Below are 27,138 nucleotides of genomic sequence, written 5' to 3'. Positions count from 1 at the left end.
ACATGATTTTGGAATAATTTAATATATAACCTCAAGACATAACTCTATTCTAAGACCATTATTTTAAAGGAACGGATCCTTACGAGACCAAGATAACCCACAGAGCATGAGGTTGGTTCAGCCTTTCCTTTTCTTCTTCTTTCAACAAATGTGCACCACGATGTTTCAATGGCAAGGCCGATGCCGTGAACATGAAAGCTGCGATTTGCAAGTACCAACCACACCAGAACCTGGGAGGCCAACCAGACAGTGGGTTGGGTGCCATTCTAATTAAATGATCAGGTGACATCACAACACGCTGGGGTGTAGCCTCGCAACTGTCCATTAAGTTTCTTTTTTCTTGATGATCAGAGGTCCCACGTTGTCTCCAGTCTCCTCATTGTGCTTTATGTGAGCCCCATCGCAGAACGGGAACTAGGGAGAGAGAAAGACCGTGAGATGCCCAACCCACATCAGCCTGTGCCTGGCAGAGGAGTGACACCTGATTCCCACACACCAGATCTTGGCTTTCCCTTGGCTAACACATGCACTGTACTGAGCAGGAGGAGGAAACAGACAGGAGGAAAATACCCACTGCTCTTCGAACTTTCCTCCGACATTAGGTGATGCAGGCTAAGGCTTTGGCTTGACCACTTAATGGCTACCGTTCTCAGGGCCCATTGTCTTGCAAGGACAATAGAGGCATTTCTTTTCTTTCTTTCTTTTTTTCTGGAGCTGAGGACCCAACCCAGGGCCTTAAACAAGCGCTCTACCACTGAGCTAAATCCCTAACTCCACTGGCTACCGTTCTAGTGTTCTATGCCTACTGCCTAACACCACCACCACCACCACCACCACCAAGAGGGATGCTGGGGGTTTCGTGCACACTAGGCAAGCATTCTACCCACAATTATGCTGATGGCTCTGTTTGCAAGAGTTCAAGCTTACTGTATTAAAATCACTCTGTAGTCAGGTGTGGTGGTGCACAGCTGAATGCCAACACTTGCAGATTTAGAGTTAAAGGACACAGCTTTTGGGACAGCCCCCGTTCCAGATGTTCAGGACCCACATGAAGGTCAAGTTGCACATCTGTTACGTATGAGGATGTAAAGTGAGTGAGTGAAAGGCCAGCCTGGGCTGCATGAAGTCCTGTTGTAAAAAGTAAGACAAAGACAAATCAATTTGCTTACTTCTGCCCTCGGTATTTTTCCCTTTAATGTGGTTCACGGAGACATTTTCTTCTGGAAATATAATTTCCAATGTTCATTCATTTTTAAAAATTCAACACCATAAGCACAAGTGACATTTTTGTGTCTTTGGTGGGAGAAAGGGACAAGCTAATTTATGCCAGTGTTTTTCAGAGCAACTTCTGCAGAACACAGGCTTGCTTTTGCTGTAGTAATAAAATGGCTCAGAAGCCCCCTGTGTTATGGCAGGCTTGTTTTTAAAAAATTAGTTTTATTTTATGTGTGTGTCTACTTTGTCTCCATGCATGTCAGTGTACAATGTATGTGCAGTGTCCACGAAGGCCAGAAGAGGGCGTCAGATTCCTAGTGGAGCTACAGTTGTGAGCTGCCCTGCCGTATCGGAAATGGTAGGGCATTCTTGGCCTTAACTGTGAAGTGGAGGGGTCCTCCTGGGGGCGGGTGGGCTGTTGGACTACTCACAGCACAGTATAAAGGGCGCTTAGAGCACTATCTTGTGCCTGTTCTCGATTCCCTGAGCCACTGACATCAACTCTAACAGAGTCCATACTTACTTATGGGACAAGTCAACGCAAGGCCGTTTCCTCCCTCTCTTCTCTGCCACCCTTTTCCCTGTCTCCTCTCAGGGAGAGAAGCTCAGATTTGTGGCATTTGTTTTTCGGCATTCACAGACTTGGATGCAGAGTTTTAATTACCCTGCTGAAATGGCAGCAAAAGGTCAGCTGCTAATGACTTAATCCAAGAGTGGCTCCATCATACCACCTACTCACCTGGCTGTGCGGCTCGGCCGCTCAGCTCCAAAGCCCGGTCCAGTCCCTCTTCTGCCCACTTCCGCTCTCTTTACTTCTCCCCCAGGCCTGCCCACCTCCTGACTCTACATTGTCCAAGTGCAAACATTCTTTGAGATTTCATCTTTGATTCTTATCGGGTCCACCTTGACTCACCGGTTCTGCTGGCTTCTGCTGCCACCGTGTCCCTCCGTGAGAGCCACTGCTGCTGCACATCCCCACTCAACTGTCACCTCACACCCACGCCACTCAACTCCTTGGCAATGTTGCTTGTTTGCGTTGAAGGGCTGGCTCCCTTTAACCCACACGCTAGATCCTGAAGCTTCTGCCCCGGTCTCCCTGATCAGTCACTGCCAGGGCTGGGGAGACGTCAGCCTTAAGTGTGTGCTGCTCTCCCAGACGACCTGAGTTTGGTTCCCAGTATCCACGTCAGACGGCCACAACTGTCTATCACTCTCATGCCAGGGGCCCCTAAATCCACATACATACATGTAATTAAAACTAATAAAAAGAAGTCTTTAAAGAGGTCACTGTTTCCCACTGGTCCTGTCCATTTCTCTCCATGTCCACAGCCAGCATTCTACTGTGTCACGATGGACGTCTGAAAGACCTACAGCCCAACCACAGGGCAAAGTTCTCCTCGTGGACTCATCCCTGGAGGGCCTGAGTGCTCACCACCCCTTTCCTCACGACTGCACATTTTGAGAAATCGTTCCTAGTACCCGCATACACTTATACATGTGTCTCCCATTTTCCCAGAAGCAGTCTCTCAGAAGACCATAAGCACTTCCATTTCTCGAACCCCAGACCACACAGACTGGGCTCCCCGAGACACTGATGTTGCATGTGCGCATGTGAGTGCTTACCCAGTGAGCAGCTATGGAACTGACATCTAACATCACTGTCAGCAGAGCCCCTGTGACCAGGGGCAACTGCGTTTTTACTTCCCAGGCTTTAGCGAGCAGCGAGAATGGAGCCTACTGTAGGCTCACCTTTTACAGCAAGCCTAGTCTACAGAACGCTGAGATCATGTCCTAGCAGCTCAGGAACCTACGGTTCACATTCCATACCTGGGACAATGCCATCTCCTAAGCTGTTTTACCGGACCAAGCTACTAGGCGTGCCTCCTGAAATACACCTCCTAGGGACTCCGGCAGGGGCGGGAGGGAGGGAGACGGGGGGCAGGAGAGGGTGCTAGGACCCACTGACATGAGAGTGCAAAGAACAATTCTTAGGGCTTAGAAACAGGACCGGGACCAGGACGGGGTGACGGAGGACAGTGCAGGGTGGCAAAGAACAGACTGTGATGACACGGACTCATGACATGGCCCAGAAGCCCATTTCTCAGCACACTAACTAAGAGCTAAAACGTGGACCCTCCCTCCCCACAGAGCGGGCTTAGAAGGCAAGAGTGTGTTGTGTGCATTGCTCTGGAGAGGACCTCAGCTGGAATCCCAGCCCCCAGCACTCACGCTGGGCACCTTATAAAACTCAAGCCCCAGGGAATGTGAGGCCTCTGGCCTCTGCAGGCACTTGTGCTCAGGTGAATATAACACACACACACACACACACACACACACACACACACACACACACACACACACACATTATTAAAAATTTTTAAATTAAAAGATAGTTCAACGCGCCCTTAAACTTTCTACTAGGTATGAGATAGCCTCCCCACCACATTTATGGCCCCCAACATTCCACTGTGGTAAGTCTCCATCACACTGCAATTTCAGAAAATGGGATTTAATGAAAATCTATCTTTCTCTCTTTAGACCCAGAGACCAGACTCATAGCTTCTGGTAAGCTCGCCGCCACTGCCTGTACTCCCAGCTCACAAGCCTTGGAAATCTGCTTTCCATGAATGTGAACGGCAACACATCTGGTGTTAGCACTGGGTCTCTCTGGACACCTGAAACTCTGAAGTCACCCCACGTCGCCCTGTAAAGATGTTTAGGAAGAGGATCCCAGTGTCCGTGTCCAGAGCCTGCAGGTGTCTCAGATGACTCAACTGCAGGTCTGTAGCTGCAGGAACCGCAGTCAGAGGCATGCCTAGGATGCTGAGCAGTACAAGTCTGAGCCAGGTGAGGTGCTGCACACCTATAAGCCACTCAGGAGCCGAAGCAGGAAGGCTGGCACCAGTGCAAGGCCAGCCTAGCTACAGTGACCCTCTGCAGGCTCCCGGGCTGCACAGGGAGATCCTGTCTCTCACGCACCCTTTGCTCGGTCTGTTTCTTATTGTGCCTAGGCTACAGACTTTCCTCCTGAGATCTCCTTGGGGAAGAAGTCCCAAGAGTCAAAGAATAAGATGGTTACTCTGGGGCTGGGGATTTAGCTCAGTGGTAGAGCGCTTACCTAGGAAGCGCAAGGCCCTGGGTTCGGTCCCCAGATCCGAAAAAAAAAAAAAAAAAAAAAAAAAAAAAAAAAAAAAAAAAGAAGAAGATGGTTACTCCAACCAAAGAGCACACATGGAGGGACCCATGGCTCAGCTGCATATGTAGCCAAGGGTGGCCTCGTCGGGCACCAATGGGAAGAGAGGCCCTTAGTCCTGGGAAGGCTTGATGCCCTAGCATATAGGAATGCCAGGGGGTGAAGGCAGGAGTGGGTGGGTAGGTGGGGGAGCACCCTCATAGAAGCAGGGAGGAGGGGATGGGATGGGGGATTACCAGAGGAGAAACTGGGAAAGGAAATAACATTTGAAATGTAAATAAACAAAATATTCAATAAAAAAATTCACTTAAAAATAAAAGATGGTTACTCAGTTTAATTCATGAGGGAATGATGTGATTTCATCCCGGCAGCTGTACATTTTAGAAAACATAATGCAGAGTATGGAAAGCTGTGTGTGCTGGTGTGAGCCGGCAGCCCCAGCACAGGCAGCAGGACGGTGAGTGCGAGGCCAGCCTGAGCTACCTGGCGAGGCCGTGTCTCAGACAAGCAGAAAGCAGGATGTGAGGCCCAGGGAGGAACGGACTCCAGAGGGACGTGTTTCCTACCAGTCTCTGTGTCACACTGGCGCGGCTCTTACCTTTTTAGACCTCCAGCACCGGCAATACACGGCCTTATCCCCCAGATCCTCCATGTCGAAGGCGTGCACAACCTTCGGGTTGTCTTTCTGGATCTGAAGGTTCACCATAGCTTTGGTGCGACTCTCTTTAGCGTAGAACTTCTTGTAAGCCAGGTAACCGAGAGCGGCTGTGCCAGCAGCAAAGGTCACGGCGGCGATCCACTCAACTGCAAAGGCAAGGGGACAGGACTGCCTGTGAGACCCGACACACACGATGCCTAACGCTCGCACGGCTTACTTAGTGCTCACAGCACACACGCTGAGGTCAGAAGACAACTTCCGGGAGTTGCTTCCTCCCATACCACACAGGTCCTGGAAATCTAACGCAGGTTTTCAATCTTGGTGGCAAGCACCTTTGCCTGCTAAGCCATCCTGCCAGTCTGACTAAGATTCTCAGTGTTAATAAATGAACCCAGCACCGTGGTGTAGCTATTTTTTTCCTAAGGCTCTCCCGAGCTCTTATCAATGCAGATGGTTTTTGCTACTGAGTGGACAGTTAAGTTAATATAAAAGAGGGGAAAGCCAAAGATCACTTTCCCTTCCCTAAGACAGAAAAGGGACAGCAAGGCTTGGTAATCTTTGATGAATCTCACATGTTCATTGACCTTTTCAGCAACATGTGCACCTGCAAGGACCAATTGCTTAAAGGAGAAAACCAAATCTGAGAAAGAAGACGGAGGTTACAAAGAAAACAGAGAGAGGTGATGCCACAAGCAAAATCCCTCAGTGGCTTTGAGATGCTTTAACTTAGCAACCCAGTGCCACTCTCCATCAACACAGAGAGAACCAGATCGGGACAAGACAAAGGAAGATCTGTAACCTCCCCATCACGGAGCACCCCCAGGATCTGCCTGGCAGGGCTGGCCCTAGCTCTGAAGTCATTCAAAGGGCATGGCAGATTTGCAAACTGCCTTCTCTCTAAAATACAAGCTGACAACAATGGTCTCACACGAAACATTTAATACATTCCACATTTCTAATTTCTTTCTAGGATTCCTAAAACTTCATTTTAAGCAAAACATTATTCTATTGTCTAATGAGAATAAGAAATTGTTGGACTAACAGCAATGCATTTACTCCTTCTGTATCCGATGACTCCTTAGAAACCCAGGTGCTTAGCGACCATCTTGGCTCCTGGCAGAAGCCAAGGTCTGTGTAATCTGGTTGGCCTCGGCCTTGCTGGAGAGTTTTCTGGTCCCAGCATGGAGGGGCTGCAGGAAGATGTGATAGAGGGTCTGGATAAACAACTGGACTGCTTCCTAGCACTTCTTCAGTCACCTCTCAGTGTCTGAAATAAGTTCCCAGACTATCCACTAAAGCCCTGGAGAAATTTAACTGTTTGCCATCCCAGGCCATTTCCATGTCTTCATGCTGTGACACCTACACTAACTACTGTGTTGTTGGTCTCAGGTTCCGTATGACCAGGGGTCACTTGATAGCTTCAGACCTTTCACCTCAACTGTATTTCTCTTCTTACAGCCCTTGGAACCGACCCAGGCTTCGTTCGAATGTTAGGTAAATGTTCTGCCTCTATACAGTGTCCCCATCAGGATGCTTTGCACCCATGCATGTTTGTGTAAATTAATCCTGAAGTCAGTTCACACTCAGCTGTAATCACTGTCGTCTGCCTGACCCCCAGACTTCCTTTTCGACGAAGAATTCAGGAAGCAGCGAGATCCAGTGGGAAGTCACTGGCAATTTAGATGGAGGAGTTCGACACCAACTTTAGACACTGGAGCCCAAAAGATGAAAACCTCAATTTCACAGCATCTGCTGACAAACTCAAAAACCAGCTGAGACTCCTCGCTTAAGATAACACAGTTCCTTGAATGTTGTGATCTTAGGTGAGTTTTTTTTGTTTTTGTTTTTATTTTTTATTTATTTTTTTTTCAGGAACTTATTTTGTAGGTAGATCATTAATTACCCCACCCCCAATGCCTATTTGCTGGAATAGAGCCCAGCCTCCGCCTCCTGAAAAAGCTGTTTTTATTTATTTTAACGCTCTCTACAAACTTCAAATGCCCCAAGATTCGTAGAACAGGAGGCTGGCATTAATTTGCTTTAAGGTATTAAATCCATTCTCTTTCCTCATATTACTGTATTTAATATATAGGATGACATTAAACTTTTACGTTCAGATTTTTTGACCAGAGAAGAAATGACAGACAAGCAACCATACCACGGGAGACACAGCAGACGCACACCCTGGATATGTAAGGGATACATGGGGTCAACACACAGGCTGTATAACCAAACGTCTGGCAAGGACACTGTCAGTGTGCTAGAGAAACAGAACTGGATTAGTTCCAAGTGAGTGCTTTAGCCTCACAGAGCTACAGGTCGTGTGTGTGTGTGTGTGTGTGTGTGTGTGTGTTCTATTCTTCCTTCTTCCCAAATTCTAATTTTCTAATCTCATCAGGGACAATTTGCTAGTTTCCAAAGGGAAGAAAAATGTCTCAATTTTATCACTCCATTGCTGTGGCCTCAATCAATTTTTTTTTTTTCAAACAAAAAGTAGCAAACACCCCTGGCTATTCTAGGGCAAACACAAAAAAGGGAAAAGGAAATAGATTAAAAATGATTCAAAAGCCAGTCTGTACGAGAGAGAATCACAGAACAGCCAGCCAGTGCTTGGTGATCTACCCTCTGCAGGCTGGGAGCATTCAGTGTGGCAGAGGTTTGTCTCTTAGGATTAGGAACACCCACTGTTAGCCTGGAGTCCTGCATCTACCATCAGAAGCTCCCTTGGGTGCAGCCTCTTCAGGTGGGGAACACTCAAGAGCAGGGTTAGTCTTAATTCACAGCGGTCCGAGGCAACACAGGGCTCTTTTGAGGCCCAGTTATTAACTTCTCTATTGGTACCTTTCAGGCTGTGGGTCAGAATGGGGACTCCCCAACTGAGAGCACTGTCCTGCCTCCTCCGGGGCGATCCTCTTTCCTTTGCTATACACAGTTCTCAGGGGCAGGTTTTTCTTGTAGGTCCATCAAACCTGTTTTCTTCTACATAAACACCATTAAAGGAAGATTACAGGGCAGCGACAGGGCAGCCATATTCTCTGCTTCCTTCCTCATGCTGCCTCGGGCCGGCTTTATAGCCTCTGCTTTCTCTTGGCCGTGCTCCTAAGCCCACAGCTCTGTGATAACTGATTCCTCAGGTCTGCTTTATTGTGAGGGTTACTTTGCTTTGACTTAGAAACCTCACCCTTTACTAGTTTCTGCCCCAGGGACCTTCACCTACCCATTACTACCAACTGCCACAGAACCGGAATGTGCTTGGGTCAGGGGAGGGGGAGGGGCACTATGTTTTCTTCCTCAAGGTTTGGCACAAGTGGCAGTCAGTCAGTGCTGAGGGAACAATATGTAGTAATAGGTGACCAATTCGCCTACCTTTTCACCTGTCCCTTTTATGGTCCTGATGCTCCTACAACAATCAGCCCTTCTAGACTTACTGTAAGTTTTACTTTCTCAGACTCAGAAAACAAACAGCATGGGGCACCCCAGGCACCCAGAGAGGTGCACCCGGTACTCTTCCCCCGCCACAGACAGCAGCTTATCCCAGCTACATCTCCAACTCCCCGCCCCCTTACCTGCTTACCAGTTTCTTGGCGGGACCTGTACATTTTTTCTCAGAAAAAAAAAATCCATTAAATAACTTTCCAAGGCTCAAAAATTACTGAATTAATATACTGTGATACAAAGAACTGGAAAAGTATGAAGGAGTCTGGAGAAAACAAGGATACATTGGTGATGTGTCTGTGACAACCAGGGTTGGGACAGACAAGAAAGTACACGCAAACCCATAAATCCTCCTTACAACCAAGCCTGGACAAGGCCAGGGAAGAAAATGCTACAAGAGTAGGCAGGGCAAGGTGGCCACTGAGACACAGGCTCGGGGCTGGAGAAATGATCAGCAGACACCAGGTGCCTGCTGCCAAGTTTGCTTAACTGAGTTTGATCCCTGACCCACACGGTGGGAGGAGAGACTAACGCCCACAAGTTGTCCTCTGACCTCCACCTAGGTGCTGTGACCTACATCCCCTAAACTCACAAGAATTTCTATCCAAGAGGCTGGTGGGACAGCTCAGTGAGTAGGGAAAGCCAGAGACCTGAATTCTTCACAACTGAGGAGCAGACTACAGAAAGCCGTCCCAGACCTCTGCTTGGCAGCATGCTTGAGTGTCCCTCCATACCATGAGCATATGCATGAATGTTCATACACACAATAAAAAAATCTGGGGGGAGACGGGCAGTGAAGCCATGGGGGCTGGATTCCCAGAACCCGCAAAGGCTGGGTAGGGATGTTGGCTGCCTGTAACTCCAGCACTTGGAAAGGAGACAGGAATCCCGAGGGCAAGCTGGTTAGCTAGACCAGTCAGAACCAAGGGGCTCAGGATGAAGACCCTGTCGTAATAAAGGGGACAGTCATAAAGGAAGGCGTGTGCACCACACACGCGAGAATGTGAACGTAAACATGCACACACAAAAGACCTGGTTTAGAGGGTTAAGAAAGTATTCCTGTAGGTAAAGGGTAAAGTGCTTGCCAAGGAAACATGAGGAACCAAGTTCAGTAGCCAGCACCCATGGAAAACACTAAGTGTGGTAATATGCACTTGTGTGTGTGTGTGTGTGTGTGTGTGTGTGTGTGTGTGTGTGTGATGACAGATGGATCTTTTGGGCTTGGGTAGGCCAGGCAGTCTGACCTCAACAATGAGCCCTAGGCTGGTGGCTCAAAAAAAGATGAATGGTATCTGAGGAAAGACATGAGGTTGACCTCTGTTGGAGACACACACATACACACGTACTAGCGTGTCCACGCACAGGGGAGGGATATTTGCTTTAGCTGACTTCTTGGTTTTAGAGGTAAGGGTGAATTAAGATTAGTTCTGGCTGCACAGATTGAAGTGTGTTTTCTAACAAGTAGTCAGACCTGGCAGCTCACGTGTTTAGCCCAGCACTGGGAGGCCGAGTCAAGCAGATCTCTGTGAGTTTGAGGCCAGCCTACTCCACACGGAAAGTTCCAGCCCAGCCAGGGGTTATCTCAAAGAAATAAATGAACAAAACCAATAAAAAGCCCAAGCATTGGCAAGAGCTCCAGGAAGTACAAGACAGTGCTGTCCAGGGGAGAAGGCTTTAGTCAGCCTTGAGGAGATGGGCAAGAGATGACTCTGGGAGGTGCAGAGGTGGCAAGAGTGAGTTCAGAAAGGCCATCTATTGGGCAAGAATCATGAGACCGCATATGTGGGCAGCGAAGGCCTCTTCCCAGAAACCACCAGGCGCTCACTGGACTGTGCCCAAACCAGCCGTGCAGATGACCGTGGGGAAGGACTCTTCTGCACTGCCTCTCTCACACTCCAGTCCTGGTCTGACGCTCACCTGTTAGCCACCTTCCCTCCACAACCCAGGCTCTCCCTCCCCAATATACAGAATCTTCAAACACATTCTTTTTCCCCTTAGTTTTTCTTCCTTGAGACGGTCATGTTATATAACCTAAGCTGGCCTCCAACTGTTGATTCCCCAGCCTCAGCCTCCAGAGGGCTGGGATAGCAGGTGTTGGTTTGCAACCACACCTGGCTGTAAGTCAATACTTTATTTTTCAACTAAATACTGGGAGGAATGCAACTCTGGGGGTCCTGGGTGTGGCTCGACTGGCACACTGTTTGCTTTGTTGGCACAAAGCTCTGAGTTCAATCCCCAGCCCTGATAAAAATGGGTATGATTTTGCATGCCCATAATCCCAGCACCCAAGAGTCAGGGGCAGGAGGATGGGGAGTTCAAATCGACCATCTGCTATATATACAGCAAGTGAAAATTAGCCTGGGCTGTATGAGGTTCTATGTAAGAAAGATAAATGAGGGGTTGGGGATTTAGCTCAGTGGTAGAGCACTTGCCTAGCAAGTCCAAGGCCCTGGGTTCAGTCCCCAGCTCTGAAAAAAAGAAAAAGGAAAAAAAAAAAAGAAAGATAAATGAACGAAACCACAAGTGTTTTACAAGACACAGAGGCAAACGGTAAAACGTACATTGCAGGGGCTGGGGAGACGGCTCAGCACTTAAAGGAGCATGGGGTGCTTTCCCAGAGGACCAGGGTTCTTCCATGCTCAGCATCCAAATGTCTAACACCAGTTCCAGGGTTACTGGCTGACACCCTTCTGGCCTTTGTGGGCACTTCATGCATAGGACACACCAACATACAAGCAGGCAGAACACCCATCACACGAAGGTTGAGTGAATCTTTAAAAAAAAAAGGGGGGGGGGAGTATTTGCAAGGCAAATACCTTTGAGGTAGAAGAGCCTAGTTAGAAGTGACTTGTGAAGCCTTTGGGACTCTCCCTACAGTCTTCATAATGATCTCTGTTTTTCATATTAAAAAGGAAAGTTGGCCCAACACAACGAAGGTGAGTACTTCAAGGTGAAGCCAATCGGGAGCTTCACCAACAAGTTTCCTATTCCTTAGATAATAAAAGACTAACAGGGGCTGAAGAGATGGCTCAGCGGTTAAGAGCACTGACTGCTCTTCCAGAGGTCTTGAGTTCAAATCCCAGCACCCACATGGTGGCTCACAACCATCTGTAATGGGATCTGATGCCCTCTTGTGGTGTGTCTGAAGACAGCTACAGTACTCACATACATAAAGTAAATAATTCTTTAAAAAAAAATTAACAGATTAATGAATAGTCACTTTTGACCTTCCTTGTACCCATGAAGTAAAGGCAAACTAAACCCTTACCTTCTGGCTACAGGAAAGACTAGCCTGCAAATTGTGACTAGTTTTTGGGGTTCGCCTCCTTCACCTTCAACAGCTACTATCTAAATCGGGATCTAGTGTCTGCTCCCAAAATATGATCTCAGATTTCAAACAAAAACACGTTTTGCAATCTTTTGCCCAACCTCACCCACATATAACAGTGTTCCTACAAAACTAAGACAACCGCACCGCAAGTCACGTGAGCATTTGATTTTATGCCACAGTCTTACTGCCAAGAACAGTGTTTTTCCAGGTGCGGTGTCAGGATGAGCACTGCAGGGGTTGATATGAGAGGATTTCAAGGCTAGCTTGGGCTATAAAGACCATGTCTCAAAAAGACAAAACAGATTTTAAAAACCACAAAGAAAATTCAAACTCACCAATGTGCATGTATTTAATGCAGTCTCTAAAGTTTAAAGTAAAGTTTGCAGAAAAAAATTTTTTTTGGTCTTTAGTACTTTAAAACTATTTGCATGGGCTTTAGCACGATGGCTCAGAGGGGAAAGGTAACTGTTGCCACTCCTGGTGACCCGGGTTTGATCCCAGGGTCTCAGGAACTCACGCTGTGAAAGACAATCAGCTCCTACAAGATATTCGTTCACTTCCACACAAGCCATGACACCAGGGACAGACACACTCACACAAACAAATGTTAAAAAATAAAAAAAGCTGTTCTCCCTATCTGGCCAATCGGTTTTGCCGAGCTTTCCAGTATATAGAACCAACCTAACTACGAAATTAAGGTCCCTCTTTCCCAGTCAGTCACTCTGTGGGCAACCAGACTAGAGGGGAACAGTTCACCCCAAAACAACCCTGTCTTTCCTGCCACGCTGACATCGAGGACTGGTCATGTTAGGGATCGTTACAGAACGGAGCAGTACAGATGATCCCTAGTTGCTGAATCTGTGGGGCTCATTGTAATTAAATCTTTACTTTTACTCAACTAAAGGTTAGAAGTAACCAAACCCTGAGGTGTGGCGTTTTATATCTGGGCAGCCTGTCACGTATATCACACAGGTTGTGGACAATTTTAACAGTTGATCACCAGGGACTGTACACTAGCCAAAGTTTCACAAATCCTCTCAAGTCTAGTCAGATTTCTACAAACTTCTGTTTCCAACACTAGGGGGAAAGTGGTTTCTCAGACCACTGTCACCAGAGGCCGGATGCAAAGTACGTAAGAAACCTGGAAACTGAAGACCTCAGATTGGGTTTCTTTACCTAGAATTACAGAGCCAGCAAAACGACGTGACCAGTCCCCGATGTCAGGGTCTCAGGATGGGCAGGGGTATTTTGGGGTGGACCGCGTCCCCGCTAGTCTGGTTGCTCACAGCGTGGCTGGCGGGGGAAGTAGTCCAGGGCCCGGATGCCGGCCCGCACCAGCATCCTGCCAGCGCCCCGCAGGCCTGCGCCTGCCCTTGTGATAGTCAAGGTGACAGTCCGGATAAGGGTGACGGGGACCGGCCGCGGGCGGCTCACCTCGCACAGGGGAGTCGGAGCTGAGGCCCATGGCGCGGGCAGCAGGAAGGCCGTGGCAGGACCGCGCGGGCGAGCGCTGGGGACCGCGGAGACCTGGGGGAAAGACGCGACCTCGGGGCCCACTCACTGCCACTGCGCAGGCGCCGCGGCAATCTGGGAGCGCGTGTGCGGGCGCGCCGGTAGAGTCGCGCATGCGCAGCTGGCCCAACCCCCGCAGACCGGTGAGGATTTGACAACCGCGGGCACCAAGGTGGTGACTGCGTCTGCGCCGCCCTGGCGAGCCTATCCAGGCCGGGTTTTACTGGTGGTCCAGTTGAGAGCGTTTCAGGTGACTCAGGACAACTACCTGCAAGACTGTCGCCCGATGGCTTGCGGATCCTTTAACTTTTGGTAACAATTAACGCAACGTGTGGCCAGCTCAGCTGTGGGTCCTGCAAATCTGGCCAACTCTACTGTGGGTCCTGCAAAGACAGACTTTACTCTAGGATGCCAGTGCAGGCACACGGGCATCGATGGAGCTGAGTTTAGAGCCTTCGCTAGCCACATTGGGCCTCCATCCGTTCTGCCTCTGACCCTGCCACTCATCTACCCAAGAGTGTCCCAGAAAGACGAAAACAAAGACAACTTGCTCGCTCCGGCTGGCGGCTGGCGAGGCAGCTCAGCGGTTCTCTGCTTGCTGTACAGTGTTTGCCCAACATGCACAACACTCTACCTTCAATTCCCAGAATTGCCATGAATAAATAAACATAAGTAGATTGTCCACTTAGAAAAACGATTTAGAAGGCTACAGAGAGGGGTTCTGAAAGAAGGGAGTGTCTGGGAGAGGCGAAAACAAACGACTTGAAGTCGAATCATGGGTTCAAGCTGGAGGCGTTGGTTCTGCTTTCCAGATTGCCCTGTCTGTCTCTGTCTCTGTCTCTGTCTCTGACTCTCTCTCTCTCTCTCTCTCTCTCTCTCTCTCTCTCTCTCTCTCTCTCTCTCTCTCTCTCTCTCGTGTGTGTGTGTGTGTGTGTGTGTGTGTGTGTGTGTGTGTGTGTTCTGCTCTGACCTAGACAGATTTTTTTACTATTTTAAAAACTCTGAGATAGGTTCCTCTGCTAGTAAAAATTCTAACAGCTATCAGAAAAGCTGCTATAAAAATTATTGGATCTTCCAACCAAGTCAGAAACCCTCTCAAGAAAATATTCTTTTTTTTTTAAAGGTTCTAAATTTTATTACTGGACAAATTAGTTCAGACACAAGTAAATCTCTAGGTTAAAAATGTTGAAATCCATCTGGTCGGACTGATCGATGACGGCGATTCAGTAGAAATCCTCAGTCTGGCCATAGTGTGACTCCTTACAGACCCAGCTTCGTTCTCCTCCAGTGTCTTCTCTTAGAGTTGTACCTGATTTTGTTACCAGTTTTCATCCGAATCCATTGAGGAATAGGACGATTTTGCTTTTGTTTCTTTGCCAGGAATCGCTTGATTCTGAAAGTCTTGTGAGAAGACATGGCGAGGATCTGAATCAGGCGCAGAGCGCACGATGGCGGAGGAAAGGAGAAGAGCTCAAGAAAATATTCTTGAAGAGCCGTTTTTGATCTCCAGAGATCTCCAGGTAGCTCAGGTCTCACTTGAGGAAATTCTTTTCTTTCTTTCTTTCTTTCTTTCTTTCTTTCTTTCTTTCTTTCTTTCTTTCTTTCTTCCTTCCTTCCTTCCTTCCTTCCTTTCTTTCTTCCTTTCTTTCTTTCTGACTTATTTATTTTGCACACAGCATTCTGCCTGCGTGTACACCTATAAACTAGAAGAGGGCACCAGATCTGATTCTAGATGGTTGTGAGCCACCATGTGGTTGCTGGGATTTGAACTCAGGACCTCTGGAAGAGCAGACAATGCTCTTAACTGTCACAGCCTCCCGGGTCCCCCTTGTCAGACCCTTCTGGGTGTCTTGCAGGGTTTGATCCCTGCTGAGCCCTGCAGATGCATGTGGAAGCCTTTTGTTCCTAGCAAAGGAACAGCCTGGCCCGGTAGCAATTCGTTCCTGTCTTTTGTCTTCCCAGACTTTTGTTTTTGGGATTTAGGCTGGTCTTCCTGGATTTCTCCCCACTAAATTTGGGGCATGTATCGGTCTTTTGTTACTGACGTCTTGAGCCAGGGTTTCCCACTGTGCTTCCCAGGTTTTTCCACCTGGTCAACTTGGGGTATATATTCGGTGAATAAAGCTACAGAAGGGCATTCTTTCTTAACACGAATAACCCGTGTATGTGTGTGTGTGTTTTAATCCTGCAGGCTTACGCCCAGTTCTCGGTGCCGTGTAGGTGTGGGCATTGACACTTAACCTCTAAGCCATCTCTCCAGCCTCACACATTTTCTTTTAACATTGCAAAAGAATTCAGAGACCTGCCTGACTCTGTTACACACAGATGCTAAGCTTAGCTGGGTGGGCCCCTGTCCTGAAAAGACCATTTTTACCTGGTCCTGGATTCTCTGGGTCCCAGGCTGAACTTGAACTCAGGAATCTGCATGCCTTTGTATCTTTCTGACAAGCTGGCTCATTAGTGCAGCTCCCTTTGTCCCTTTAGATTCCTGAAGCCTCTCATAATTCATATTGCATCCTTATAGTTGAGGAATTAATTTTTTTTTTTTTGAGCTGGGGACCGAACCCAGGGCCTTGCGCTTCCTAGGTCTACCACTGAGCTAAATCCCCAACCCCTGGAATTAAATATTTTTGAACTCATGTATTTAGAGTTCTTTTCCACAGCCTTAAGGGCTGTCCTGAAGATCCCAGGTTTACCATTTTACTGAGACATTAGCCACGCCTTTGCCTCCTGGACTCAGGCTGCCTCAGATTATCATGGAGTCATTAACATTCAGAGAGGGGGCATTCCCTGAAGGGATGTGAAAAGATATACATTATTACTCAAGCAAGCCTTACACCCACAGACGACAGACACTGGATACTTGCCACACTGGGCTGAGCAACTCCGGGAGGCTCACACCAGGGCCCTGTCCCAGGGGCAGGAATCATGCTACTCCATTCCCACCAGAGCTTGGCACTTAGAGATAGATTATAAGCACATATATCTTTAGAATAGGACCCAAGCTTGATTCCCAGTGCCCATGTCGGTGTGCCCACAACTCCTGTCACTGCAGTTCTAAGAAACCCCACTCTTCTGGCTTCCCTGAGCACAATTAACAATCTTAGAAAAAAATAAAAGAATTAAGATGACTGTCAATGTCTAACACATAAACTTGTCATGAGTACTTTGAGGTAGTGGTCTGGCTGGGTGCCAACTGCACGGTTTGGAAAGGGAAATCTTAACTCAGGATGCTCCTGCCTCTGATCTGGGAGGGCAGGACGTGGTGGGAGGTCTGCCCATAACCAGTCACCTCTCTGGGTTGTCCTGCTGCGGGTCTCCTAGGCCTAATGTGCTTTTCACATCGGGAACCCCTCCCCCCCCCCCCGACGCCAGTTTGCCCCCTGGAAGCTGATGATGATGCAAGCAGTGGGCATTGGGACAAATTACCATCCTGCGGCCTCTGAGCATGCTCAGTGTGGGTTGGCGGAGGGCTCAGGCTCAAGACCTGCTTAGTTTGGCGTTGGTCTACCTCCTGGACCTGCTCATTGGAAGGGGTGAACAGGTCTGGTAGGGTGGCTCCTGCGCATGATCAGTGTGGAGCTGGCCGGGATCCAATGGGGTAGCCTCTGGGCATGCTCAGCACGGAGGGGCCGGATCCCGGCGAGTAGCTGTTGCGCATGCTCAGAGTGGTGCTCGCCGGGCCGGAGCGCGCAGGGGGCGGGCAGAGGCGGGGCCGTGGCGCCCTTATCCCGGGCGCGGGCGGCCGGGGTTCAGAGTGCGGGCCGCGGAGCGGGCAGCGCGGTCTCGGCATGGGTCCGCGCGCTGGGCCTGCGCGGGCGATGCCGCCCGGTCCTCCCTGACGCCTGACGCTGAGTGTCGCCGCCCCGATGGCCGCCGAGCCCCCAGCGCTGCGCCTGCGGCCGCCTGGAAGCACCGGAGACAGCCCGCCGGTGCCGCGCCTGCTCGGAGGCTGCGTGCCGCTGTCGCATCAGGTGGCTGGCCACATGTACGGCAAGGACAAAGTGGGTGAGTGCGGCCTCGGGTTCCCTTCCCCGGTCCTCGCTTTGCTCTGTCCCGGCAGTCCCCGGCCTCCGCTGTGCCCTGCTCCGGCAGTCCCCGGCCTCCGCTGTTCTCAGCCTCGGTGGTGCTGTGGGCTTAGCCGTCACCACCTCTACAGTCACTGGTCTCCACTCTCCCCACCCTGGCAGTCTCAGGCCTCACTGTCTCAGCTGTCCCCAGCTCTTCTGTCCCCACCCTGGCAGTCCCTGGCCTCCCATCCCGGTCACAGCTGTCTAAGGCTCTTATGTTCCCTACCCCGCAGTTCCCGGCCCCAGGTGTCCCCCCCAGTCTGGAGTCACCGTCTCCCGCTGTCCCGAGTCTCCCCTGTCCCCAGGGTAGGAAGCCCGGAGCCCCCAGGAGCAGCCACAGGCTCCTAGTGGCGCGGAGAGGCGTGCCCCTTCGCCCGAGGGAAGGCGAGTGTTGATTGGAGAAGGCGTTGTTAGTAAAAATAAGGAACTTGGTTTTCTTTTCTGGACCGGGAAGTAAATTCTCCCTGGAGCTCAAGATCTGCTTATTACCAGGAATAGTAATTGCAAGAGGTACCCGAACACTTAAGATGCTAACCCATCGCTGGAGGGGAAGAAACAACAAACTGCTATGTGTTTTTAAACTTGCCTTGGCTCATCCAGGATCACTCCCTGTCCCTTGAGGAGGATTCTCCGGTGTCTTTGATTGCGCTGGGAGGCGTGGTTCGGCGGTGCAGAACCTTGCCTCCTGGGTAGGCTACACACCCGGCTGTTAACATAGAACAGTGCACATATAAAATATGCATTCTTTCCTTATTCATTTTTATAGACTGTTCCCTGACGTATGTCATGTGCTTTGTGAATTCAAGATTTGTAGAGCAGCACAGGGTCTACTCCAGGGCAGAGACTAATTCAACCTGCTACTCACAGCGTTTGGGCGCGGTGGACATGTGAAACTTAGAGTGAACTTGGGACTCTTGTGGATATCTGGCCCGGAACAGCCTCCGTTAGAGACGGTTTGTGTTTTGCTGATGAAGTGATTCAGGTTTAGGCTGGTAAGATAATACATTCATTTCTTTCCTTTCTTCCGGTGGCTTAGAGGATTGATTCTAAGACCTTAGACAGTCTTGGTAAGAGCATTACCACTGACCTACATTCCCCAGGGCTTCCTCTTTTTCTTTGAAGACAGGGCACCCTCAGTACCACTTGGAACTCACTATTGCTTAGACGGGCCTTGAACTTTGGATCCTCCTGAGTGGTGTAGGCATGAGCCTGCTAAAGTAACGCGTTTTAAGACAAGCCTGGTTGAGCATCACGCTGAAACACTGTCCCAGAACCAAACCAACACCCACCGTTTATTGTGCTTGTGGGAAACGCACAGACTGGAGCCCAGCTGCGATCAGGAAATGTTGAAAGACTACGTCAGAGTTAGGAAACTGCACACTTGAGATTCTTGGCTAAGATATTTCCTCCTGTGCATCATATCTGGAGTCCGCTTGCCTCTAACGATGGCATCTAAAGGCTTAAGAAAGTGGTTGTTTCCCTGGAGGCCCTGGAGACTGCAAAGAACAGTGAAAATCATCCATGATTGGCACCCGGGACTAGCTTACCACGCTAGCGACCTGTTTAGAGTCACTGACGACTGCTCACAGAGTGCCCCGATTGTGCCTTTCAACTGTATCACAAACAAACAGCCCAGAGGGAGCTAATTTCTCACCCCAACTGCCTAATTGAAAGATTGAGATTTCAGAGAAACTGGTCCCCAATTTTACTATTGCCTGCCCCCCCCCCCCAAGTTTCACTAGATTCTTTTGACTGAGAGACTGAATTCTCCATGCTGTGCCAGCAGCCAGATGTTTGTTCCCAGAATTCTCAGATATTTACAGTGTGGATATGGCCGACCATCTTCCCTGCTCATAAATTGATAGTAAGGTAGTCAGCAGTTCAAAGTCCAACTGTTTATTGTCCCTCCACGGTCACGGATGGGGTCAGGTTGCACGTCATGGTGACCCCCCCCCCCCAACCGTAAGACTGCATTCATTGGTCCTTCATAACTAGCCGTAATTTTGCTACCATTTTGAATCGTAATGTAAGTACCCACATTTTCCTACGGTCTTAGGTGACCCCCCCCTCCCCCCGTGAAAGGGTCTTTCTTACCCCGAAAGGGTCACAACCTACAAGTCGAGAACCACTGTGTAGAGTCTGCTGGGCACTGCCAACGCTCCACCGCCTTATTTCTCACTAAGCTGTGGGCCAACATCATGAAGGTTGTATTGTCATTTTAACTGCAGCTACTCGCCGCCTCGTCACAGGAGTTTTCATTTTAGGATTGATCTTGTCTCAAGGACAGGACAGGAAAAGCGTGGCACCCCTCACTGTGCTCGTCCTAAGGTTAATAGCTGCCAGCTGCCTGCTGAGTGCCCTTGGGCCATTGTTTGGGGGGGCGCTTAACTATTCACGCCGACCGAATTCTGAACCTTCACTCACATCACCATGGTGCATGCTGGTCTTTGGGTCTGTGCTGCATCTTGCAGTTAAACCGTGTTCACTTATGGACTAGCTGTTCCTTGACCTGTGATAGGACAGTCACCCTCATCAAACACGCTGCTGCCTGGTGGCCTGGTGGTTCTCTGGGAGCTTCTCTTGGGCCCTGTTCAGTCTTTGGAACAGTTGTCTTGGATGGAAGGCACATATCAGAATTTGCTCACCTGTTCCTCTTTGGCTAGATGTGCTTTTGTTTGTGATAGCAGAAGGTGCATTAGGACATTCCTGGACACCAGAGCTCCTCTCGCACATCATGTCACCAAAATGCAATAGCCGTATCAATTTAAATCTCACATTTGTGTTCAATCTCTTTCTTCTTTTACAATCTCCTTTTCTGTTCTAGTATTTTATCACATACCACTAGCTTCACTCAAAAGCCCTTACAATCTCAAACAAGTGACTCAAAGCAGGAATTTGTGCCTCGGCCATATTGGCCATATTTGGTATGCAGACGTGTGGTGGTCTGTGGGGGGATTTGAGCTGACGCCGGTGGTAGGAAACCTCACACTATTTCGGATCACTGGTCTGCTCGTCCTGTAGTAGAGAGAGCAGGGAGGAGATAGAGGAACAGCGGAGGGAAGGATGGAGCCATGCTGCCCAGTCTCTGTGCTCAGCTGCTCACACAGGACTTTTCTTCTTCCCTGAGCCTTCTGGAAGTTGCATATGTCCTGCCATTTATATAGTGACACTTCTGTGTGGATTTCCTAAGAAAATCCACACTCTCTCCCGAAGCCAGAGTGTATTTCTGCCTTGTGAGGATGTAAGTGTTGCAGCTCTGTAGTGATAATCTCAGCCTGGTTTCGTCTTATTTGAATAATGTGTTTTTTCCCACCCCTGTTCCTCACGACAGCCCTCCGTCCTTACCACAGCATTCAGTTCTCTGCTTTAGCCTAGTAACAAAGCCTCAGCCTTTCTCTCTCCAGTGGTGGTGACACTGAAGAATACACGTTACACACTTAGTGAAATGCTCTCCAGTCTGAGTTCACGAGGGTTCCATAGGATGAAACTCAGGGTGTACATTTCTGACCGGAACGTCGTACTCTTCCAGAGACCCACAGTAGCTGTCTGACCTATATCAGTGGTTAATTTTGGTCATCTGGTTCAAGTAGGGTCTGACTTTTCACCGTGCAGTTGGTATCTCTCCCCGACAGAATGAGGAAGCGATCTGTAGGAGACACTGAAGGTCCTGTGACTATCTGGACCATCGTTGGACCTTAACACTAGATTTTGACTTACACTGAAGCAGATGGTTGAGAAATTATGATTCTCTCCTTAATTCTGCCACTGCCTTTAACAATCGGGTTTCTAAGAAATCACCCTCTCTTTACCCCCGCGTGTGTGCATCCTTACTTATGAACCATTTGGGACTCGCGTCCAACCCAACCACAGAAATGGTTTTTCCTTTGTCAGTGGGACTTCCTTTCTCTTCCAAGTTACTGCAGAATAATGGTGTTGCCCCTCCCCAGCTGGAGAATTGGCCTTTTGTGCGAGGAACCCTGGCTCCCTTTAGCGGCAAACGCTGTCTTTTCTTCAGTTCCTTGATTGAACTTAGGGCCACAAAGCCACATCCCTGACCCAGGAAGTAACCCCTGGAATCTAAGACGAGGGTGTTAGGGGTGTTGGTATTTGGATGTCCTTGTTGGTGGGCCCTTTGTAGATGTGCCACGGGGTGTAGAGGTTTTAGAAGTCACAGATGCATAGCTACAGTTTGGTCCCAACCTGAGACCTTCATTCTGGACTTCCCCAGTGAGAATCCTGGCCGCCAGTGCTCTCATTCCGTTTATTCTGTGACGTCATCCTGTGATTTTTTTTTTTTTTTTTAGAATTTCTATACCAAATTTCACCAGAAAACAAACCTACAGTACAGAGCTCAGGGTCAAGTCTTCTTTGATTTTACGATTCATTTATCATATTTACATGTATGTGTGTACGCACGTCCCTATGAGTTTAGATCCGCCACTTTTGTGTGATGCCTGTGGAAGCCAGAGGACATCGGTCCCTTGCAATTGGAGTTACAGGCAATTGTGAACCACCTGATGTAGGCGCTGGGAACCAAACCTGGGTACTCTGCAAAGCAGTAAATGCTTTAACCTTTACGTCCTCTCTCCAGACCCGAGGTCAGGCTTCCTATACAGACATTATGAGATTAGAAACTGGTCAGAAGTTTTCTTTTTTCTTTTCTTTTTTTTCGGAGTTGGGGACTGAACCCAGGGCCTTGCACTTTGCTAGGCAAGCGCTCTACCACTGAGCTAAATCCCCAACCCCTGGTCAGAAGGTTTTTGGATTGCTTTTTTGTTATTTCTTTCCCCTCCCCTTTATAGTAGCATTTATTTAAACCTAGTTGGTTTTGTTTGTTTCTGCTTACACTTACTTTCCCCTTTCCCATTTCGTTCCCAAGGTCAAGATCGCAGAAAGGGTCGGTTGCGGTGATGCAAGCCTTTAAATCCCAGAGGTGGAAGCAGGCAGATCTCTGTGAGTTGGAGGCCATCCTGGTCTACATAGCAAGTTCCAGACCTAACCATTCTACCCCATTTCTCAGCAGTCTTTGTAGGTGACACGATTCAGCATTTTCTTATGCTCCTTTCTGAGCTTCTGTAGTAACAAACCTTTCCCTCCTCTGCCCGGCAGAAAGGGTGGTTAACACCATACACACCTTTTCACAGCCGGCTTTAAAGCTCACACCATCACTTAAAAAAAATCAGTATCTTGTCTATCAGCGCACACAGTTTTTCTTCCTGGCTTCTGTGCCCAGGGTGTATGTGGACCACTGCTTATTCTGCAAGTGTCTCGGATCTGCTGTCTCACTGCTCAGGGCCGGGTAGCTGGCATCAGGATCATTGAATAGCCGTCCTTTCTCTTTGAGGCTAGTCTGGGTGGTTTCTGACCATTTGTGACCAGGCACCGATTTCCAGTCGCTCCTCACGTTCTGTAAGAGACTCTGGAGGAAGAGCTTTGTATTCCTCAGCTGCACTTCCTCTCCTTTCCTAGTTTCTGCCAGCGAGGGCCAGTGGTCATAAGGGAGCCGTCATGCACAGAATCCACTAGGCTTCCCAAACTAGTTAATGCTACTCTAAATTGTTCTAGCCTTTAGACAGATTTTTTTTTGGTGGTGGTGGGGGGAAACTTTGAAATATATAAAACATAGCCAGAATGTCAGTGAACCAGCTATGTCCAGTCGCTAAGCTGACCCCGGGTGTTAGATGGTGGTTTGCGGAACTGTTTCAGAGTAAGTTCTGTCGTGACCTTTTGTTCTGATGATTGTGCGTCTCCTAAAAATATGACCCCTTTTTTGCCTACTTAGGATAAAACATTGAAACTCAGAATACAGTGTTTGGCAGTTGCCGTCTTTGTAATGAGACCTGACGTTGAATATGGTTTAAATGTGGGACTGACGTAAGCTGTGTTGTGAGACCTTCGTCTCTGTTCCTTCTTCGAGTAGCCCATTCGGTTATCACGGGCGTCGGTATTCTGTCCTTTGGCGCAAGGTTTGTTTGTTTAATCTTAAAAGTTTTAAGTAGTACTTGGAATTGAACCTAGAATCTTGTGAACTAGGCATATACTCTGCCGTGGCGTTCCATGCCCAAATCTCTTGATGTTTTTAGCCACGAATTTATTGTAGTTACTTATTATGTGCATGCGTGTGTGAGAGACAGAGGTAGTGTGCACATGTTCACGTGCTTGTGCGCGAGGCACGCTCAGGCCGAGGTTTCTACTGTACCTTTGTCCATATCGCATGCATTCATCTAGTTTCCTCCCCTATGGGAATAGGTAGAGTTATTTAAAGGGCGCGTTGGAGGGCGCATCGTGCCTATTTAGCAAAGCAGCCTCCTCAGTCTGAGCTAACAGCGCCAGAAGTTGAATCCCTTGTAGGAGAGGGCCTTCAATCCACTAAGAAAGTGGTCGGTTATCCCAGTCTTGGCACATCTTGCCTGCCCAGTCAGTGTCATCCATGTGGAGCCCACGGCTGAGTTAGAGTGCTGGAGACAATTCTCCTCGGCAGCCTGCACACAGCCTTCTGCACCATTGAGGGCTGGCCAGCAGAGAGGATGTTTCTAACCCTTTTCTACCTTGATTTCTGTTTTCTTCAGCCACAAGATCTTACAGCCGAGTTCTCTCCACCTTATTTTGGAGGCCAGGTCTCTCACTGAGCAAGGAACAAGGTCTCTAGACTAGTTCACGGGCAAACACTAAGGATCTTTCTTGTTTTAGCCTCCCCGGGGTGGGGATTGTAGATATCCTAGCCAGGGTTTTATGTGGGCCCTGGGGCAAAAGCCTCATGATTGCCCTGCAAGCATCTTACTGAGTCATCTTCTCGACCTGCTTTCTCTTATTTGTGTGTATGGGCATTTGCGCGTTTGCATGTTCATGTTTGTGTGTGCACACATGTGTGTACCTGTGTGTGTGTGTGAACGTGTGTGTGTGTGTGTGTGTGTGAGCGTGCGTGTGTGTGCATGCGTGTGTGTGCATGCATCTGTGTGGTGCCCAGAGTTGATATCAATTGTCCTCTATTGCTCCCCACTGTATTTATCAATGAGGGTCTCGTGGTGGACCCAAGCTCACGGACTCTCCCTGGGCTAGCCACTTCTAATAGGCGTCTGTTGGCTCTGCCTCCCAGTAGGCAGCCATCATGCCTTCTTGTCTATATATGGACATCTAAACGTGGGGCATCACATGCATGATAAGTGCTCCGTCCACCGAGCCATCTCCTCTTTATTTTATTTTTTTTAAATTATTTATTAATTTATTGAAGCAGAGTCTTATGCAGGCCAGCCTGGCCCTGATAGCTACCCAGCCTGACCTGTATCTCACTGCTTGGCTGAGGTTGAATCGATTCACCTGCCTTCGATTCCCAAGTTCAGGATTGTAGGTGCACACTATACATGAGACATGAGATCGTCACACACGTTTGTTTACACTGTTTGTCTGATTGTTTCTCTACAGTTGGGTTCAGAGTCAGATTGTACAGTGTTGTCGAGAGAGATCATGCCTTCTCGGACTGCAGGGCACAGGTTATCAGTGGCGCTGCTGTTGACAGACCTTTGCTTACAAAGCTGAGTGACAGCTCTCAGTATTCCTACCGTGGAGTGACTATTTTCTTTTTTTTGCCACTGTAATTAAGTAGCGTGGGAGGAATATTTGAGTGTTATTTACCCCTCTCCTCCCTTAAAACGCCATAAGTAGCCACGGAGACTTGCCAAGCTCACGTATCTGAGCTACGCTGCTGAAGGCTACACCGGGAAGTGCTCCCGCCTTTCTCCAGCAGTTGGCATTGCACACACACCGAGCGCTCTCTTCCAGGATGGACCAGGATGCCTCAGCCTCTGTCGGCGGATATTACCCATATCGGGGCTGCTACTTTGAATCATCCCCCAAATGCCATTCTCCTAAATTTGGACAGCGGCGGCTCCTGGACTCTCTTGTGTCTTTTTGACATTTCCTGTTTTTCCCTTTGAAGTGTCTTCTCCATTTCTGGCATAAGACGACGATGCAGGGTTGTTTTGTGTCTTCCTTGTTCCAGGCCTGGAACTGGAAGGAACTGTTTGTGTCCCTTAGCGAGGAGTGGCATTTCAAATCTGCATTCCAGGTGTATGGTTCTGCTTGTCCTTTGAGCAAACACCCTTCACGCATGAGGTTACGTGTGTTTACCGGCGTGCGTGTGTGAGCATGAATGCACGCCCTGGAGACTTCAGGCAGGACGCCACATATGCACAAGCTTGAGCAGCCCGGGCCTGTTATTTCGAGCTCAGCATCCGAAGGCTTCGTCTCCCATCTCAGTGAGGGCTCCATCTTCTCAAAGAAATGATTGTGTTTACTCATTTTGAAATCATAAATAAACTTTCCTTCCTGGCGAAGTGAGTATATATGTACTGCTGTGTTAATCTTACTTTTCTTATTTGTTGTTTGAAACAGGGTCTCACCCTGTTGCTTAGATTGGCTTGGACTTCCAGTGTCGTCCAGGCTTTCCTAGAGCTCCTGTAGACACAGAGCACTGCTCTTGGCTTTTCTGTCTTTTTCTTTTTCTTTTTCTTTTTTTTTTTTCCGGGGCTGGGGACCGAACCCAGGACCTTGCGCTTCCTAGGTAAGTGCTCTACCACTGAGCCAAATCCCCAACCCCTGTCTTTTTCTGTGCACAACTTGCATGCTCTTTGGTGCTCATGGAGAGGAGAAGAAGGCTTCCGATCCGTGGAACTGGAGTTTCAGACTGGACTATTGCCAGTCATGTCGTAGGTGCTAGGAATTGAACCTGGGTCCTTTGGAAGAGAAGCAAGTGCTCTTAACCACTGATCCATCTCTCTAGTCCCTTTACCGTGTGTGTGTGTGTGTGTGTGTGTGTGTGTGTGTGTGTGTGTGTGTGTGTTTATATAGTTGTAATTATGTTTATTATTATTTTTTTTTTAAAGATTTTATTTTATTGTATATGAGTACACTGTAGCTGCCTTCAGACACACCAGAAGAGGGCATCAGATCTCATTACAGATGGTTATGAGCCACCATGTGGTTGCTGGGATTTGAACTCAGGACCTCAGGAAGAGCAGTCGGTGCTCTTAACCACTGAGCCATCTCTCCAGCCCATGTTTATTATTTTTTAAAGATGAGAATGTCTTATAACCCAGGCTAGCCTGGAAGTCATTCTGTAGTCAGGTGACCTTGAACTCTGAACTCTGATACTCCCGACCTCCTGATCTGGGATTAAAGGTATGCGCCATCATGCCTAACTTTTGTAAAGCTGGGGATTGAACTTGGCCTCTGGCAACTGGACGGTCACTATACCCATAGAACTATTACCAACCCTTGCGGTGGTGTTTACTTGAGATTTATGGTCTATACTTCTTTTTTTTTTTTTTTCTTCCAGCTGGGGACCGAACCCAGGGCCTTGTGCTTTCTAGGCAAGCGCTCTACCACTGAGCTAAATCCCCAACCATGGTCTGTACTTCTTTGTTTGTTTGTTTGTTTTCTTTTTTGTTTGTTTGTTTGTTTGTTTGTTTTCTTTTTTCGGAGCTAGGGACCGAACCCAGGGCCTTGCGCTTGCTAGGCAAGTGCTCTACCACTGAGCTAAATCCCCAACCCCCATGGTCTGTACTTCTTAAAGCCATCTTTGATGGGTTTTTAGAAATCACAGTTACACTGTCTTATATAGAGCATTGGTTCTCACCCTTCCTAATGCTGCAACTCTTTATGTTGTGGTGACCCCAATCATAAAACTTTCATTGCTACCTCAAAACTAATTTTGCTGCTGTTATGA

At 48.6% G+C, this 27,138-nt stretch overlaps 2 protein-coding genes and 1 pseudogene across 3 annotated transcripts in view; 1 reads left to right on the top strand and 2 right to left on the bottom strand.

Moving 5' to 3' along the window:
- Positions 1–3: 3 nt before the first annotated feature.
- Cisd1 (CDGSH iron sulfur domain 1) lies at positions 4–13,383 on the bottom strand. Its single transcript, NM_001106385.2, has 3 exons — positions 13,267–13,383; positions 5,007–5,212; positions 4–414 (listed from the first exon to the last, which is right to left on the bottom strand). The coding sequence occupies exons 1-3, from the start codon at positions 13,295–13,297 to the stop codon at positions 325–327; spliced, it is 327 nt and encodes a 108-aa protein (NP_001099855.1). The 5' UTR covers positions 13,298–13,383; the 3' UTR covers positions 4–324.
- On the bottom strand, positions 14,460–14,814 carry Rpl39-ps14 (ribosomal protein L39, pseudogene 14; annotated as a pseudogene).
- Ipmk (inositol polyphosphate multikinase) overlaps positions 17,099–27,138 on the top strand; it is a 34,601-nt gene continuing 24,561 nt past the window's right edge. The window contains exon 1 of one of the 2 annotated variants that reach the window (XM_087596801.1): positions 17,099–17,352. In XM_087596801.1, coding sequence (XP_087452927.1) covers positions 17,214–17,352 — 139 coding nt within the window. In that variant the 5' untranslated portion in view covers positions 17,099–17,213. 2 annotated transcript variants of the gene reach the window in all.

Source organism: Rattus norvegicus, chromosome 20, assembly GCF_021556685.1.
Source record: "Rattus norvegicus strain SHRSP/BbbUtx chromosome 20, alternate assembly SHRSP_T2T, whole genome shotgun sequence".
Classification (NCBI taxonomy): domain Eukaryota; kingdom Metazoa; phylum Chordata; class Mammalia; order Rodentia; family Muridae; genus Rattus; species Rattus norvegicus.
Note: the sequence above shows the minus strand (reverse complement) of the source record. Positions and strands in the feature narration are given on the sequence as shown.

Bases quoted from the DNA above. Each gene is read 5' to 3' on its own strand.
- Cisd1 (NM_001106385.2), bottom strand. From the start codon at position 13,297: ATGGGCCTCAGCTCCGACTCCCCTGTGCGAG. The intron at 5,213-13,266 runs GTGAGCCGCCCG...TTGCCTTTGCAG, and splicing joins CTCCGACTCCCCTGTGCGAG to TTGAGTGGATCGCCGCCGTG. The intron at 415-5,006 runs GTAAGAGCCGCG...CTCTCTCCCTAG, and splicing joins GGTGCTGGAGGTCTAAAAAG to TTCCCGTTCTGCGATGGGGC.